Raw genomic sequence first — 15,648 nt, forward strand, 5'->3', positions numbered from 1 at the left:
ATTCACATGTTGAAGTTCTAACCCCTAGGAACCTCAGAAGGTGACTATACTTAGAAATAGGGTCTTTAAAGAGGTAATCACATTAAAATGAGGCCATTAGGGTGGGCCCTAGTCCTATATGACTGATGTCCTTAGAAGAAGAGATTAGGACACAGACACGCACAGAAGAAAGACCATGTGAGGACAGAGTGAGAAGACAGCCACCTAGAAGCAGGGAGAGAGGCCCCAGAAGAAACCAGCCCTGAGCTCGGATGTCAAGCCTCCAGAGTTGTGAGACAATAAATTTCTGAGAGGTTGGTACTCTGTTGCTAGTTTGTACTAGCAAACTAATACAGTCTGTCATGTAATTCCTGTCACCACAGTTTGTGGATAAGAACAACTGAGGCTCAGAGAGGAAGAGTAACTTGCTGGGGGCCCCAGAGTTTACGAGGAGGTTCTTAAGTTAGGCCCTAGGCAGCCTGCCTCCACGCTGTTATTTTTGCTCACATACCAACTGTTCACCCCAGTCATTCATCCACTCGGCAAGTCGTCACTGAATCCTATCTCCATGCGGGGCACTCGGGATACACTGGTGAACAAAACAAAGACCTACGCCCACGTGGTGCTCACATTCCAGATGCGGCAGGTGTTACAGGAAGAGGAGATGGCCATAAAGAAGAAACAGCACAAGTAAGTAAACAGCATGTATGACATGGACATAGCTGCCCGAGAGCCCAGTCTGCATGGGGCGTGGCCCCCTACGTGGCACAGGTGGGCAGCCCACCAAGGGAGGCTACAGCTACTACCGGGACCTCTCCGTCGTCACACTCACTGTGCTATCTTTGCTGATATCACCGCTCCTTGCAAACAGCCCCAAATGCCAGCTTTTGACAGAAACTCCTCACTGTAGTCTTTGGAACCTGGAGGTGAACAGCTGTCAGTGGCACTGGCGAGTGAGCTACCAAATTCCTTCCAGGTATGAAGCACGTCTTGTTTCCTGAATATGTCATCAAGAGCTTGACTCCAACATTTAAAAGCAGCCCTAAAACAGAAACAGAGCATCCAGCAGCACGTTTTCTGAGATCTGTGTTATTAAATCTATCTTCCAAAAGGGAAGGCAAATGCACTGAAGACACATTTTAATTAAAACAGTAGAGAATGGATCTATACCACTTATTGTTCATAACCATTTCTCTCAGGTAGCATCTGATGAATAAAATGCAGCCATGGAATATTATCAAGGAATTAAATTTATGAACAACAGTATTTTTCACAATAGTTAAAAATTTTTTTCAGAACAAAATTTCCCTTGTTTTATTGACTCCTAAAAACTACCTTTTCTTTTGTGCGAAGACTAGAAGACTTCCAAGCTCATGCAATGCCTGAACGTTGAGACTTCTTTGATTGCTGGTTTGAAGAACATCTGTATTTTTAATCAAGTGAAAGAACAAATGTCAGTCCCTGGAAAATATCTCCTTTCTATTTGCAAGACTATTTTAAATTGCATTATACCTTAACTGTGTAGATAAGCAAACTTCAAGCTAATAGAGCCTTTAAATGTCACACGATATAGATACAGAAAGAGAGCAAACGATGTTCTATTTGAATGTAATGGAGTGGGAGATTGGGTCTAAGAGGTAGAAAACATGGAGAAAGTAGAATAGGAGTCAGGCAGGTGGAGATGGTGAAGGAGAAAAATTCAGAAAAAGTGTGCAAGGGAGAAAGGGCTGGGTATACACATAAAAATGTTGTATGTGGCAAGAATACGCTTTTTAGGGAGGGTAAGAAAGGAGGTAGTGGTGAGATCATGGAGGCACCTGGGTGCCACCTGGAGAAATGTGGACACTATTCTATAGCAGATGGGAAGCGCTGCACAGTTTGTTTTCAAGCAGGGATGTGACAAGAGCACAGCACTTCAGATTCTTCCTTTACCCAAATGAAAAAAAAAAAGCACATCTTTAATATTACCTGAATCTATTCTTGTTTTCTGATAAATGCATGCGTTCTAGGATGTGTAGCCAAAAAACCCAACTAAGATGGTAACGGTTTCTAATGAGGCCAGCACTGTCCCCTAGAGGTATTTTAGAAATTTGAGGAGGGTTTTCTTAGTTGTCACAGTGGGGCAGCTGCTGGTATTTCCTAGGTGAGGACCTGACACTGGATAGCCTGCCATGCACAGAACCTTCCCCAACAGTGAGGAAAAAGGTGAGAAACCTGTTTAAAATTATTTGAGTCTAACTTCATTTTATACATAGAAAGAGTATTTTCGCATGTTTTCAAAATGCTCTGAGTTTTCCAGAAATGCAACCACTGTAAGATTTTGTTTTGTTCAGAATGGCCTCGATTTGCCATTTTAGAACATGTCACCAAAATTAGCAATGCTGATAGTACCTGAGTTACCAATACAATACACCTCTCTCAGCCTGCATTTGTAGCTGTCACATTCATGCATATCCTGTATATTTTACATACTATATACGAGCACCTGATTGCTTCTCTATACCTCTAGTGCCTAAGCTCTTACATACCAACAAATAGATTCTTTTATTATAAAATGATTCCATTTTATTTATCCTTCATTTTATATTTAGAGGTTCATATTGATTTTTTAAAATACTGTGCGTAGGAAGAAAAACTGGGAAATTACAAAATGTTACAAAAAAAGAAAGCAGACGTTAGGTCTACAACATGGGTTGAATTTGTACTGCTGAACTTGTAGAAAAACCAAATCTAGCGGAAAGACAAGGAAAATGGAACCAGCTGGGGCAGAGCAAAAGCACATAACAGTGGCCACATCTTGACAAGTGGTTCACAGATTCAGGAGAAGTGGGGTGGACGGGAGGGTGCCTAGAATCTGCAATGGTGACAGCCAGGCTGGGAAAGCGGGCAACAGGAAGGGCTGACAGCAGCTTGTCTCCACGCTGCTCTGCCACTGTCTACGAGTGCGTGATGAATAGATTCTAAGTTCAAGCTCTTTCATCCTACTTCTACAGATATCATTTCAGTTACTGTATAGCACAGGGTATATATTCAATATCTTGTAATAACCGATAATGGGAAAGAATCTGAAAAAAATGTATATATATATTGATACGTAACCGAATCACTTTGCTGTACAGCCAGAACTAGCACGATATTATAAATCAACTATACTTCGCTAAAAAAAAAATTTTTTTAATCATTTAAAGAAGATAACATTTCAAGACAAATGCAATCTCAACATTAATCTGGCAGATCATATTAAAAATGAACACATAATGAATAAAGCTTACTAATAGTTTCATAATAGGAAGAAATTACGAGTCCAAGTTGTGAGGAGGGAAGTTTGCTCTTCTCCACGGAGCTGAAAACTCGGAAGTGCTCCTGGGAAAGGTCAGGGGGTGTTGGCATGTGCATCTCCTCTGTGCCCAGGCAAAACTCCACCTTTCCAGTAGTAAATTTTAAATTGTTCATTCCTCCTTTGTCTCCTAAATTCATGAAAAAATTAAAAGAAACTTAAAAGTGGAGAAAGCAGGGAAGTTGAGGAGGAGGAAAGAGGCAGAAGTGGAAAGGGAGAAGGAAGGAAGGGTTCTGTACAGAGCTGAGACTCATTTGCAGCTGGAAGGACACTATTTCCTTAAACTTCGTATCCTGAATCATTTCTGAAGAGCCCAGGTGAGTGTGTGGATGTGCTCTACACTCCTGTTACCTCATCAGGAACAGCTGAGAGGGGCAGTTTGCTGCAAAGTAAATGTTGAGAGAATGCTCTGCTCCTCATGGGGACTGGTAGAAGTTGCACAGTTTGAGTTTCCCTTTTTTAAAGAGTTTCCAACAGTAAGATGTTAGTTTGCCTCTGGGGCAGAGACCTCTGGGATAGAAGCAATGTAGAGGTAGTTCTGACCTGAGGGGGAAAAAATAGGAAAGAACCTGTCTCTGTATAAGATCAGAGAACACACAGAAGAAGGAAAAAGAAAAAGAAAAAGAAAAAATATTCTAGGGGAAGTAGTCAAAAACCTCAGTGAGAGAGCAGCTAAAACGGATTTAAGTCTACAGTCTGAGGTCTGGGGATAAACTGCTGAGAATATCTTAGTACCAGGTGAAATTCAGATTGAGATGGTGTAAGCCATTCTTAGGAATTGTATTTGCTTTTTTTTTCATGCCCTTGACCGCTGTTAAAGTACACCATAATTGAAAGAAGTTTAAACTTGATATGGAGGGCCCATTTAATGTAATACACCCAAAACTGTGGGTACATATCATAGCAAGTGCTTTTTGGGGGGCAAGAGGGGCAGCAACAAGAATAAATAAATACCGAGTCATACAAACATACATTATATACACACATAAATAAAACCTCTGTCAGTAGGTGTAAAAAAAATTGGTCAAATTTCTAAAAGATCAGTTCGGAGACTATTAGCATCTTAGATGCTAAGTTTAAGTCTATTATTAATAACTTTAAAATACAATTAAGTTTATTCTTAAGTTTCTTATTATTCTGATAAATGTGAACAGAAAGGATTATAAAAGTAAATTAGGATTTTAACAAATTTTACATTACCTAAATGTAGATAGTTTGAGATTTTTCTCAGCCTCAATTTGAATATCCCCTCTCTCTCTGAGGTTACCCCTTAACCACTTGAAGCCCTGCTTTGACTGAGTTTACAAATCAACAGATTTTGAGAAGGGAGAAAACAAGTGTAATGTAATTAAGAACAGTGAATATCTTTTTTTAAGCTAAAAGAAATCTCTAAGATCAAAATCTATGATATTAATAAGAAATTTTACTGATGTATATATTAAAATGCATCCTTTTCTTTGACATTGATAAAGTAGTGTTTTGGTAAAAGATTATGGTTAATTTGGTATGAATCAATTCATCAACTTATGAAAATAAAACAAGACTACGGCACTATACTTGCAAAGCAAACAGTAAGAACACAGATGTATAGAATCAAAAATCAAGAAACCACTTCCATATTTACACCACTCAAGAGAGTGAGCTCATTTCACAGAAGGCATAAAAGCAGAGGCGTGAGACAGTGCTTTGGTTGGGATAAAGTGTGAGAAACTGAGATGTGATTCACCAGACAAGAAGAAGAAAGTGAAAGGCAGCAGGGAGTAGGCATGGAAGTGGGGGAAGGAGGAACCTACAGCAGAACACGGTAGACCTGCAGGGTGGTACCCTGTGTAAATAAAGAGGAAGGGATGTAGAGCACGTACAGTCAGCCCTCCATTTCTGGGGATGCAGAACCACGGATTGGGGACGGGAGGTGGCAGGGGAGGGGGCTGACTGTAAGGGATGTGTGCATCCACGAATTTTGGTGCATCCACCAATTTTAGTATCCACGGGAGGTCCTAGAACCAATTCCCTGCAGATGCCCAGGAACAACTGTATTTTACCTTGTGTCTGTGCAAGAAATAATGAAAGCAACTTTCTGCTGTGTCGGATTGATCTGTTATGATATTTGGATTTTTCCAAGGTCTCTCTAAAACATCTCAAAGTGTCTGTCACGTCCACGGGCACACAGAGGAGCTCTTTGGCTTTGCTGTATTCTGAAAGGACAGGGAAGAGTGACGTGAGGGATGAAATGTTGCAGCAAGCCAACGAGCAGCAAAAGACTTTCTAATTCAGAGAATTTCTTGGGCCCAACGAAAGCTGCTAAATTCAAAGCCCCCAGTCTGCAGCAGGTGTTTCAATGTTCCGATCAATTTTTTTTTTTCAGTATATTTGACAGTTCTTTAAAAAAAAAAGAAAAAAACTTAGAAAACTTTTGATTCGTATGAAATGCAAATAACTTTAGATCTTGCCAATTTTCCTTATGAAGCTTCCTACTTTTTCTTTTGCTGATCATAAAAGATGAAATAATCTACTCCTTTTCAGCAGCCTCTTCAAAGCCGAGGTGCCTTGGGAGAGAGACGAAAGGAGGAAACAAAGAAGCTTGAAGATGAGCAACTGCTCTCTTAAGAGAAGGAAAAGACAGCTTTCTAATACCGGAGGGTGCAGAGGAAAGGGAGATGAGGCCATAAACAGGTATGGAATTAAAAAGCAGTCCTGAAAAGTGGTCAGAAGGACAGACGTTGGCGGAGAGCTGCTGCGAGGTCTCTGGAGAGGAAGTGACGGTCCCATGAATCAGGCTGCAGACCGGCTGCATACACCATGAAGCTGGCACACGGGAAAGAAGAAACACGGGCTTCGGATGAATAACAAATAAATTCACCCCTTCAACAAGCTGAGCAAGCTGATACCCCCTGTAAAATCTGAGGTCTTGAGAGTACGGCCACTTGCTAGGGAAGGGGGCTATAAGAGGTCAAGAGGCATGACCTTTGCCCTCAAGAAATTCACCATTTAGCTGCAGCAACAAGGCATTCTAATATGGGAGTATGAAAATCACATTGACAGAGAGTATCTGGGTACATGCTCAAATGAGGGAGAGATAGAAGAGACAGATCAGTGTAGGGAGGAAAGGATGAGCGAGAAGGACTTCATGGGAGAGAAGATATGCCAGCTGCGTGCATCTGTCCCCAGCCTTTTTGGCACCGGGGACCGGTTTCATGGAAGACAACTTTCCCATGGGTGGGGACGGTTCTGGCAGTAACGTGAGCGATGAGGCGCAGCAGATGAAGCTTTACTCGCCTGCCCACTGCTCACCTCCTGCTGTGCGGCCTGGTTCCTAACAGGCCGCGGACCAGTACCTGTCTGTGGCCCTGGGGTTGGGGACCCATGCCTTAGAAGATAGGGGAGATTAGATCAGGAAGAAAAGGCAAGGGGTTTCAGAGAGTTAGAATAAGAATGGCTGAAGATGACTGAGTGTTTATACTACGCCACTAAGTATACTAAATAATAACTGTGATAGTCTCATTGAATCCTAGCAACACCCCGCAGAGATGTGTACCATTATATCCTCATTTTACAGATGAGGAAAAGCAGGCATACAGAAGTTTGGTAGCTTCCCTTGGGTCACAGAACTAGTTTGTGCAAGGAGAGGGTGAGAGCAGGACTAAGGGTGGTGATTCGAGCCACAATGAGATGCCACAGCCAGTCCTTTTGAACCAAGAAGGGTTTCCAGAGCCCTGAAGCCCTCGCTGAGCAAGTGGCCTTCATCCTCTCTAACAGGCAGCCAAGAAAGGGTTTTGAGTAGGACACCGGCAGAAAGAGATTAGTATTTTTTAGGAAGAGTTAGCCCGCAGTTGTATGCACAGCAGCCTTCAATGTAAATAGGGTGGTGGCTGAGAGGCTGTGAAGTTACAACACAGACACTGTATGATTTGAACTTGACTAAGGGTAGCAGTGGAAACAAGGGAGGGACACAGGAACATTCTAATGTGAGAAGCGACAGGAGAGTGGTTAATTGGCTACGTGACAAAGAAAAAAAACAAAAGGGGAGTGGGAATTACCTCTTCCCCATCTTTCAGAGGCAATGACCTTGCTTCCTACCTCAACGGGAATAAATGGAAGGAATCCAAAGGGATTTTTGCAATCACCAGACCCACCCAGCCCCCAGCAGCTGTGCCCATCTACGCTGCAAGGGCATCACTCCAGCAATTCTCCTCTCCCCTCCAAATCATGAGTTTTTCCCTCTGCTGAATCATTCTCAACAGCATATTTTCCTTTAAAAAAAAAAATCAAAGAAATTTCATGTTCATTGCAGCATTATTTACAACAGCCAAGACATGGAAACAACTTAAGTGTCCATGGATGCATGTGTGGATAGAGAAAATGTGGTATACACCCAATAGAATATTATTCAGCCATAAAACAGAAGGAAATCCTGCCATTTGTGACAACATGGATGGGCCTTGAGGGCATCATGCTAAGTGAAATAAATCAGACAAAGAAACACAAACACTGTATGATCTCACTTACACGTGGAGCCTAAAAAAACCGAACTCATGGAAACAGAACAGACTGGTGGTTGCCAGAGGCAGGGCACAGGGTGGCGGGCAAAATGGGTGAAGGTGGCCCAAATGTCAATTACAAGATAAATAAGTTCTGAAGCTGTAATGTATAGCAAAGTGCCTATATCTAAATCTCTAAAACAGAAAAAAAAAATTTTTTAATAAAAATCATTTCTCTTGACCCCACTTTCCCCCCAAGACACCATCCTATTGCTCTGCTCCATTTTACAACAAAACTCCTCCAAAAGTTCTATTTTCACTGTTCCCCATTCTCTCTTAAACCTGCTGAGATCAGACTTTCCCCCATCATTTCACTCCAAGGATCTTCATGTGGCTAAATCTAGTGTTCAACTTTTAGACTTCATCCCACATAAATCTTCAACAGCATTTGACCCAGTTGCTAACTCCTTCCTCCTTGAATTACTTTCTTCACTTGGCTTAAAGGTCCTTTTGCAACCTTGCTGTCACTCCTTCTTAGCCTTCTTTGCTAATTCACCCGCATCAACCCAACCTCTTTATATTGGAAAACCCCAGGGCTCAATCCTTAGACTGCCTCTCTTTTCTTAACATTTGCGACAGGCTGGGGCCTGGGACCCTTTACTGCATGCAGTGCTTGCACCTGGACAAACGTCTCCTCAAGCAACAGATTACGAAGAAACTATAAGGCACTAAAAATAACTGTGTGCGTGTACGGTTGGGGAAAATTATGAACAATAAGATACACAAAGGCTAAAACCCAACTGCCACTTCTGAGGTGTCGGGAGCAAAAGCAGAGTACTGCGCGTGATCCCTGCACACAGCACCACCGAGGGCGTGGGGAGACCACCCTAAGGACCCCGCCAGCCTGACCCACTGATCGCCCTCACACCCCATTTAAGGAACCAGCCCCCCTGCCAGTTGGGGAGCAAGCAAGGGAACCTGTTCATTGTCCTTGCTCACCTGTGCTATAGGATGAGTCCCAGGAAAGCCTTGCCTGAATTTCTCGTCCTGCCTCTTATCAATTTCTATTGATTAAAGAGTCCAAGAACCCAGGTCGGTAGCACATTTACCCCCTTACATTTATCTCGTCTAGTCTCATGGGTCTAAGTAGCCACATGCTGGTGGCTCCCAAATTTATATCTCTGGCCCCAACCCTCCTGAAGTCTAGACCCATCTATCCAGTGGTCTCCTCTGCTCTGCTGTGAACACTTTGCAGGTTCCCAACTGATTTCCTAATCTTTCCTCCATCCATTCCTCCCATAGTCTTTCCCCATCTTATTAAAGGATGGTTCTATTTTTGCAGTTGCTCAGGCCAAAAGCTGAAATCGTCCTTGACTCCTCATCCCTTCTCATGCCCCAAGTCAAATCCAGGACAAATCCTGGAGGCTCCCCGCTCAGAAAACACCCAGAGTGCCACCATCTCTCCCCAGCTCCAGTTTCCACTCCCACTGTGTTGTTCCAAGACCTATCATCTCCTTCTGAATTACTGCAACTGGCCCCCAGCCAGTCTCCCCGTTTCCCCTCTTGCCACTCTCAACACAGCAACCAGAGGATGCCTTTTAAAATGTAAGTTATCTCAGGCCACGCTCCTGTCCAAGACCCTCCATTGCTCCCTCATCACCTAGAGCAAACACCATAGCCCTTGGAGTGACTTCTAAGGCTCAACAGGAACAGCTTCCCCATGACCTTGCTCTTCTCCCCCTCGCTCCCTCCCATACCAGGGATGATTCCACCTGAGGGTCTTGGCACCAGTGGTTCACTTTAGTTGAGAACATTCTTGCCTCAGAAGTGCCCATGTCTTGATTCCTCAGCTCCTTAAGCTCACAGCTTAACCATTAACTTCTCAGGGAGGCGTTCTTTGAGCACCCGCTTTAAAATTGTAGCAACTTCTCTTTTCTCCTCAGCACCCATTCTCTTCTGATGTTCTATGCGTTTTACTTACTTATTGATTGTCTCTGGCCACTAGAATGCAAGTCCTGTGAGGACAGGGATTTTTCCGCATTTTGTCCACTGAATTCACCCCTGGCCTATAACCACACCCATTATGTGGTGTGTGGTCAATAAATATTTGTTACACGAATGAATGACAACAGTTTTCAAAGCTAAACAGCTGGGATAAACTTTATTAACAATCACTTCTATAGGCCTTAATCTCAGTTGATCCTCACAGCACCTTACAACTAGCAGAGACAGACATCACTCATGCTTTACAAAGGAAGAAAGGTGAATTTGGGGGATATTCACTTATTTTAAACCCTTACAAGAGATAAGAGAGAGAACCAGGGTTCAAGTCTGAAGCCTTTCCCAAATAGATTTCCAAAGGGTATCAGATCTGGGGAATAGGCAATGACCCCGATTTGAGGCCTGCTAATTTGGGCACAGAGATACGTTGAGGGATAAGACCTGGGGTCCTTGTGAGCCCAGAGACGTCCTGATGGAATAAGTAACACAGGGTCACATTTAATGGCCGCAGAGACACAACTCTCATTACACTCTTATGTCTAGAAACCCTGGAGGCTCTAGTCAAACCAGAAACATGGCCACATTGAGAGGAGCATCTGTCCCCCCAGCAAGTTCACTCTTGACACATTTCCCTATCACACATTTAAGAGGATCAAATACTTAGGCCACAAGTAGCTCTTATTAACTCTCTAGAGATCTCACTCTCCTCCCGCCAACTTCGCTCTCCCCTCCCCTCCATCCTATCTCCACCAGCCCCCTCTCCTCTAAGCATGCACAGTCCTGCACCATCCCTGAGACAAGGCATTTCCCCCTCCCCTCCCATCCCGACCCTTATGCACAACACCCTGAAGATTAAAGATTTCTGCTCTGTTTCTCTGTTTCTCTTGCCAGAATTCACAAGCTTGGCTTTCGTTTTCTTCCTCCGTAGAGAGTGAGATTAGGAAAAGAGGTTCAGCAAAGCAAAGGAACAGGAGGATGCTGGAAGCCCTCACATATTAATATTTTGAGATAGTTACTGTCTCCAGGCCTTCGTTTTAACTATCTGTTAAAACTGGGATGGTAATATTTAAATTCAAGGGTTACTGTTTTAACCTGTGTGTGAGTTTTAACCTGTCCAGCATAGCACCTCATCATGGAGGAAGCATTCAATGGACAGATGCTCACATTACGACTGCCACTCATGCTAGGCACTGCGGAGGTACGAGTGAAAAATACAGACACATTGCCTACTCTCCCAGAGCTTACACTCTAAAATAAAAATCACAAAGGCATGCCAGTGATTGGGGGCGATAAGAGGGGTAGGAGGAAGAGGAGATATCTGCCCCCTTTAAAATATGGGGTCTGAATAAAATCATCCTACTACTTTTTATCAATTTTCTACTTATAAATCATTCCTCTTTGTTTTTTTTTCCCCTAAATTATCTTTTACTTTACTTTCTTTTTCTTCTTTCTTCTTTATACCCTTCTTCCTTATAGTCTAATTAGGGCTCTGTTGTTTTGGTGGCTGTGACATGAGATAAATGATGCAAAGCAATAAGGAAGTATCATTAGCTTCGCAGGCCTCATCCTGCCATCTCTGTCTCTACGGGTTCCTCTATGAAAACTTCCATGGATAATTCAAGAAGTTGTTTTAAAGGCACTAATAGTCTCAACGGTTTGGAATAGGTAAGAATAAGAAGGAGGAGAAGGAGGAGAAGGAGGGGAAAAAAAGACTAGATTTACTACATCTCTCACTGTAACAGTGTAGACATTAAAATTGAAATGCCAACGACTCCAAAGAGATGGTTTCACCAAGGAAGCATCCCAGAGGGTGATACAAAATTTGGGCTGCTTTCTACACATGTGGTCACATCAATCTAAATGCCCAGAGGCACTAATAAAACACACCAGCCAAAGGCTTCAAAATTCCAACACACCTGACGACTGAATTACCCTATTAGAGAACTTAAATACCAATAAGGTCAAAACTCAAGAAAGAGATCCCAGACAGAATGCAAAAACAGCTACAATAAAAGGCATATCCATAGAGTTACCTCCCCTATGAGGCTTAACAAGCGGACAAGTTACTCATCCATACAAAAAATCATCTATAAAGTAAGGTATTCTCACTCCTCCAAATCCTACAGAGACTATACCAAATCACACATGCATTATTAAACAGCCAGAGGCAGAATACAATGCTGTTAAATAATGAGAACACCAAATGTTCCCAGGCACTGGAGCATTACAATATCTGTTCTGAAGAATTAAATGTATCAAGCATTACCACCAAATGCTGTTATGCCCAAAGAAAATCTATGATGTTCTAAAGCAGCGATCTGGTGTGGAAACCATCAGGTCCACACCAGATCGCTGGTCTTTTTCAAAATTCTTTGAAGAATTGCAAACACGTCGTGGTGATATACATAAGACCCATCATGCTTATAAACATGTTAATGATCTGAATTCAGTATATGGAAAAAAATTCAGCATCCTAAAAATCTGCCTAATAAGCCCAAAAGTGTGGGCCAAATTATGCTCCTAGTCACAGAGGTCCTAGAGTTTTATAAAGAGCTATAATTATAAGGTGGATGCCAAGATTTTAATGATAATGGCTCAATGTAAAACCTGTAGTTACTCTGCAGGATCATCTAAAAATTGTGAAACTGTCGTAACGAGGCACAGTAAACTATCTGTCTCCCCATAACTATTGATATATAGCAAACTTTTTCTCGAGTGCTTTAAGTTTAGAAGAGAGTCTAACTGAAAGAGGACAAATGATGAACAGACCTCGTAGCTTGGTGGAGCCCTTATGGGCTAGGCAATCAGATGCACTGGGTTTGAATCATGATTCCAGTACTTGCTAGTGACATTTAATTCTCTCATCTGTAATATAAGCATAATAATATCTACCTCCTAAGACTGTTAAAATTAAAGAACGTAATAGTTATAAAGCGCTGGGCTCAATCAACTATTAGTGCCATTACAATGTTTTTTTAGATTTTATCTAGTTGAACATCCCTGCTCTGTTTGTTGCTCAAACTGGCTATACCTCCACCACCACTGAGAACCATCCCAAAGATCACTGTAGCCTGATTCCCCCGCCTCCCTTTCTGCCCCACCGCCCGCCATCTTGCCTTTCCAAATGTAACTTAACAACAGGCAGACCAAGTGCTTTTCTGACATATTGCAGCCATCATCAGTAAGAAACGACTGAGCACACAGGTCTAGAGCTTTGCTAGGCGTGCTTTTCCTAGCCCTGAGATGCTAGTCATCATTTTGATAACAAGTGTTTTTGACACAGTTTGTCACATGTGTTGCCAGCTCTTTGTAGGATGGAGTGGATAGTACAAATCACATTCTGAGTTATGCATCCCACATTGGGGGAATCTCCAGAGGTTTGACAGACAAGATGAAGAAAAGGAGAACACACCCAGGAAGAATCATGCTCTTTGACTGGAACTGGTCACATGCGATGGCCCACAGGAGGGTGGTCCTTCCACTGTTCACTGAATATGAGGAGATAATTTATCATTGGCAGTAAAATCTACAAGTTCACAGTCACCAACCTTATTCAACTGGACACTCTCACTGCTCTACAGCCCTTCTACCTTCCCTTCTCCTATCTTCCTCAGTGGCTGGTCCACCCTCTCACATCCCTCCTGAAATTTCCAACCCTATCAACCTTGACTGTGCTCTCAACCCCCTGCTTCATTAAGAAAATCTCGAGTAACCGGTGAGGATGCCTTCAACTTCTACCATTACTGTCTACAAAGTTTCCTGCATTTGGGCCTGTTCTCTCCTTCCTTTCTACCTTAGCAGCAGGGGTGTCCCACCCTCCTGTCTAAGGCTAAGTCCCCTATGGCCTGTTCTCCTTCTTGTTTATCCCCTGCCCTATCAAATATCTTTCTCTCCTGCCTCTAAGCTCTCCCTCTCTCCTGCCTCTTTCCATGTAATATAGAAATATGCTCCTTCTCTTCTACTGAAAACAGGCATACAAACAAAACAAAGGCTTCCTGAGCTGTCCTGAGCTCTACTTCTCCTTGTGGCTGCTCCTGCCTCTTTCTTGTAACTTCTAAGCTTCAAGAAAGGCAACTCTCATTCAATGACTCTGCGCAGGCACAGCTCACCACTACTGCACCCACCACGCAAAACACGTCCACTCCCCTCCCCACCATTTGTTTGAAGCGACTCTTGTTAAAGTCACAAAGTCATTCATTCACCAAGTAGATATTGAGTTTCCACTAGGTGTCAGGCACTGATGAAGGCATTTGGGTTCTATCAATGAACAAACCAATGATCCTTGACCTCACGGAGCTTACATCTTATCAGGGGAGACAGACGAGTGACCCATAAATACAACAAAAAAAACGAATTGTACAGTGTGATAAGCGCTTATAAGTGCTTCAGGTAAAAAGAATACATTTATTACACCTCACTGTGCAGTACAAAAAAAAAAAGGAACACATTTACTAGAGTAAGGGGGACCGGAAGGAAGCAGACAGGGTGCAGTTTCAAACAGAACAGGCAGGGTCAGCATCACTGAAGAGAGGAGATGTGCACAAAGATTTTAAAGAGGTGGGGGATTTATCAGACAGGCACCTGGATGGGGGCAGAGCACTTCAGGAAGGGGAAACAGCTAGAGCAAGACCCTAAGATGAGGACAGCAAACAGGCCAGTGACAGTGACCTCCCAAATCCAACAGACACTCTGTCCTCTCCTTATGTGACCTCTCTCTGACCGCTGACTCACACTTCCTCTCGCCTTGGCCTTGTTTGCGCCGCTCTCATCTCCTGTACCTCCCACCTCTTGGGCCACGTCCCAATCTCTTTCAGGTACTGCTCCTCCTCTGTCTGTTTCCATGGCAGTCACGAGGGCCCTTCACATGTTCTGTCTCTTTTTCCTTGGCGGTTACAGGGTATGATCACACTTCCCTCTCCTTTCGAAGTTAGATGTGGCCACGTGACTTTAGCCGATAAAACTGAAGTGACATGTGTCACCTTCAAGTGTCAGCTTTAAGAGCCACCACCGGATTTATACATAAATCATGAATGTAAAATTTTAAAATATAAAAAAACATATAAAGCACTTTCTTTTTCCTGCCTGAAAAAAGGAGACAGTAACAAACCTACCTCATCAGACAGCTGTAAGCTATTACTCACAAAGCACTTAATACTCACAAAGTGCCTGATGTCCAATACACAATAACAATTCTTTTACTGAGGTTGTTGTAATAACGAAATAAGACGATCCACATAAAGCCCCGAGCACAAAGCGTACAGTATATGCACATGGTCTTACTTCAGAGGCTGTGCTCTTAACCATTTACCATGTGCCTCCAGGTTTAGCTGCCCTAGTGTGCAGTCTTCTGCCTCTAAAACAACCATGGAAGCCTGTATCAAGACAGACATTCCATCAACCCATGATGAGCTCCTCAACCTCACTGAACACAGTAGCACGAGCCAAAAATAGGCTTTCCCTTGTGCTAAGGCAATGACATTTGGAGACTGTCTGTGACTGCTACATAGCCCAGCCCATTCTGACTGACACAGTTTCCAAGGCGAGGCCATCCTCAGGTCCACACTCCACAGAACTCTCCCTGGGTGACCTCAGACAAGCCCCTGATTCCAACCACTACCAATGTATTGGTGACTAAACTACAAATCTGCTGAGTGCCTCATTGATACATCCAATCATATACTGGATCGTTCTACATAGCTATCATTCAGGCACCTTGAACTCAGTAATAGCAAAGAAATGTTTTCCTCTAACCTGACCCTCCATTCCCTGTTTTGGTTTTTGTTTGTTTGTTATATAGAGTAAAGATATCACATCCATTTAGCCACCCAAGCCAGAAACCAAGGCAACTTGAAC

At 43.0% G+C, this 15,648-nt stretch overlaps 1 protein-coding gene across 2 annotated transcripts in view; it reads right to left on the reverse strand.

Annotated features, from left to right (window-relative positions):
• CFAP54 (cilia and flagella associated protein 54) overlaps positions 1-15,648 on the reverse strand; it is a 277,803-nt gene that overhangs the window by 133,883 nt on the left and 128,272 nt on the right. The window contains exons 40-43 of one of the 2 annotated variants that reach the window (XM_057741714.1): positions 5,359-5,511; positions 3,252-3,446; positions 1,315-1,402; positions 812-1,021 (exon numbers count right to left, since the gene is read on the reverse strand). In XM_057741714.1, the coding sequence (XP_057597697.1) occupies positions 812-1,021; positions 1,315-1,402; positions 3,252-3,446; positions 5,359-5,511 (646 nt within the window). The remainder of the gene's footprint in view (positions 1-811; positions 1,022-1,314; positions 1,403-3,251; positions 3,447-5,358; positions 5,512-15,648) is intronic. The other variant, XM_057741715.1, reaches the window with a different exon arrangement.

The sequence above is a fragment of the Hippopotamus amphibius genome, chromosome 7 (genome assembly GCF_030028045.1).
Source record: "Hippopotamus amphibius kiboko isolate mHipAmp2 chromosome 7, mHipAmp2.hap2, whole genome shotgun sequence".
Classification (NCBI taxonomy): Eukaryota; Metazoa; Chordata; class Mammalia; order Artiodactyla; family Hippopotamidae; genus Hippopotamus; species Hippopotamus amphibius.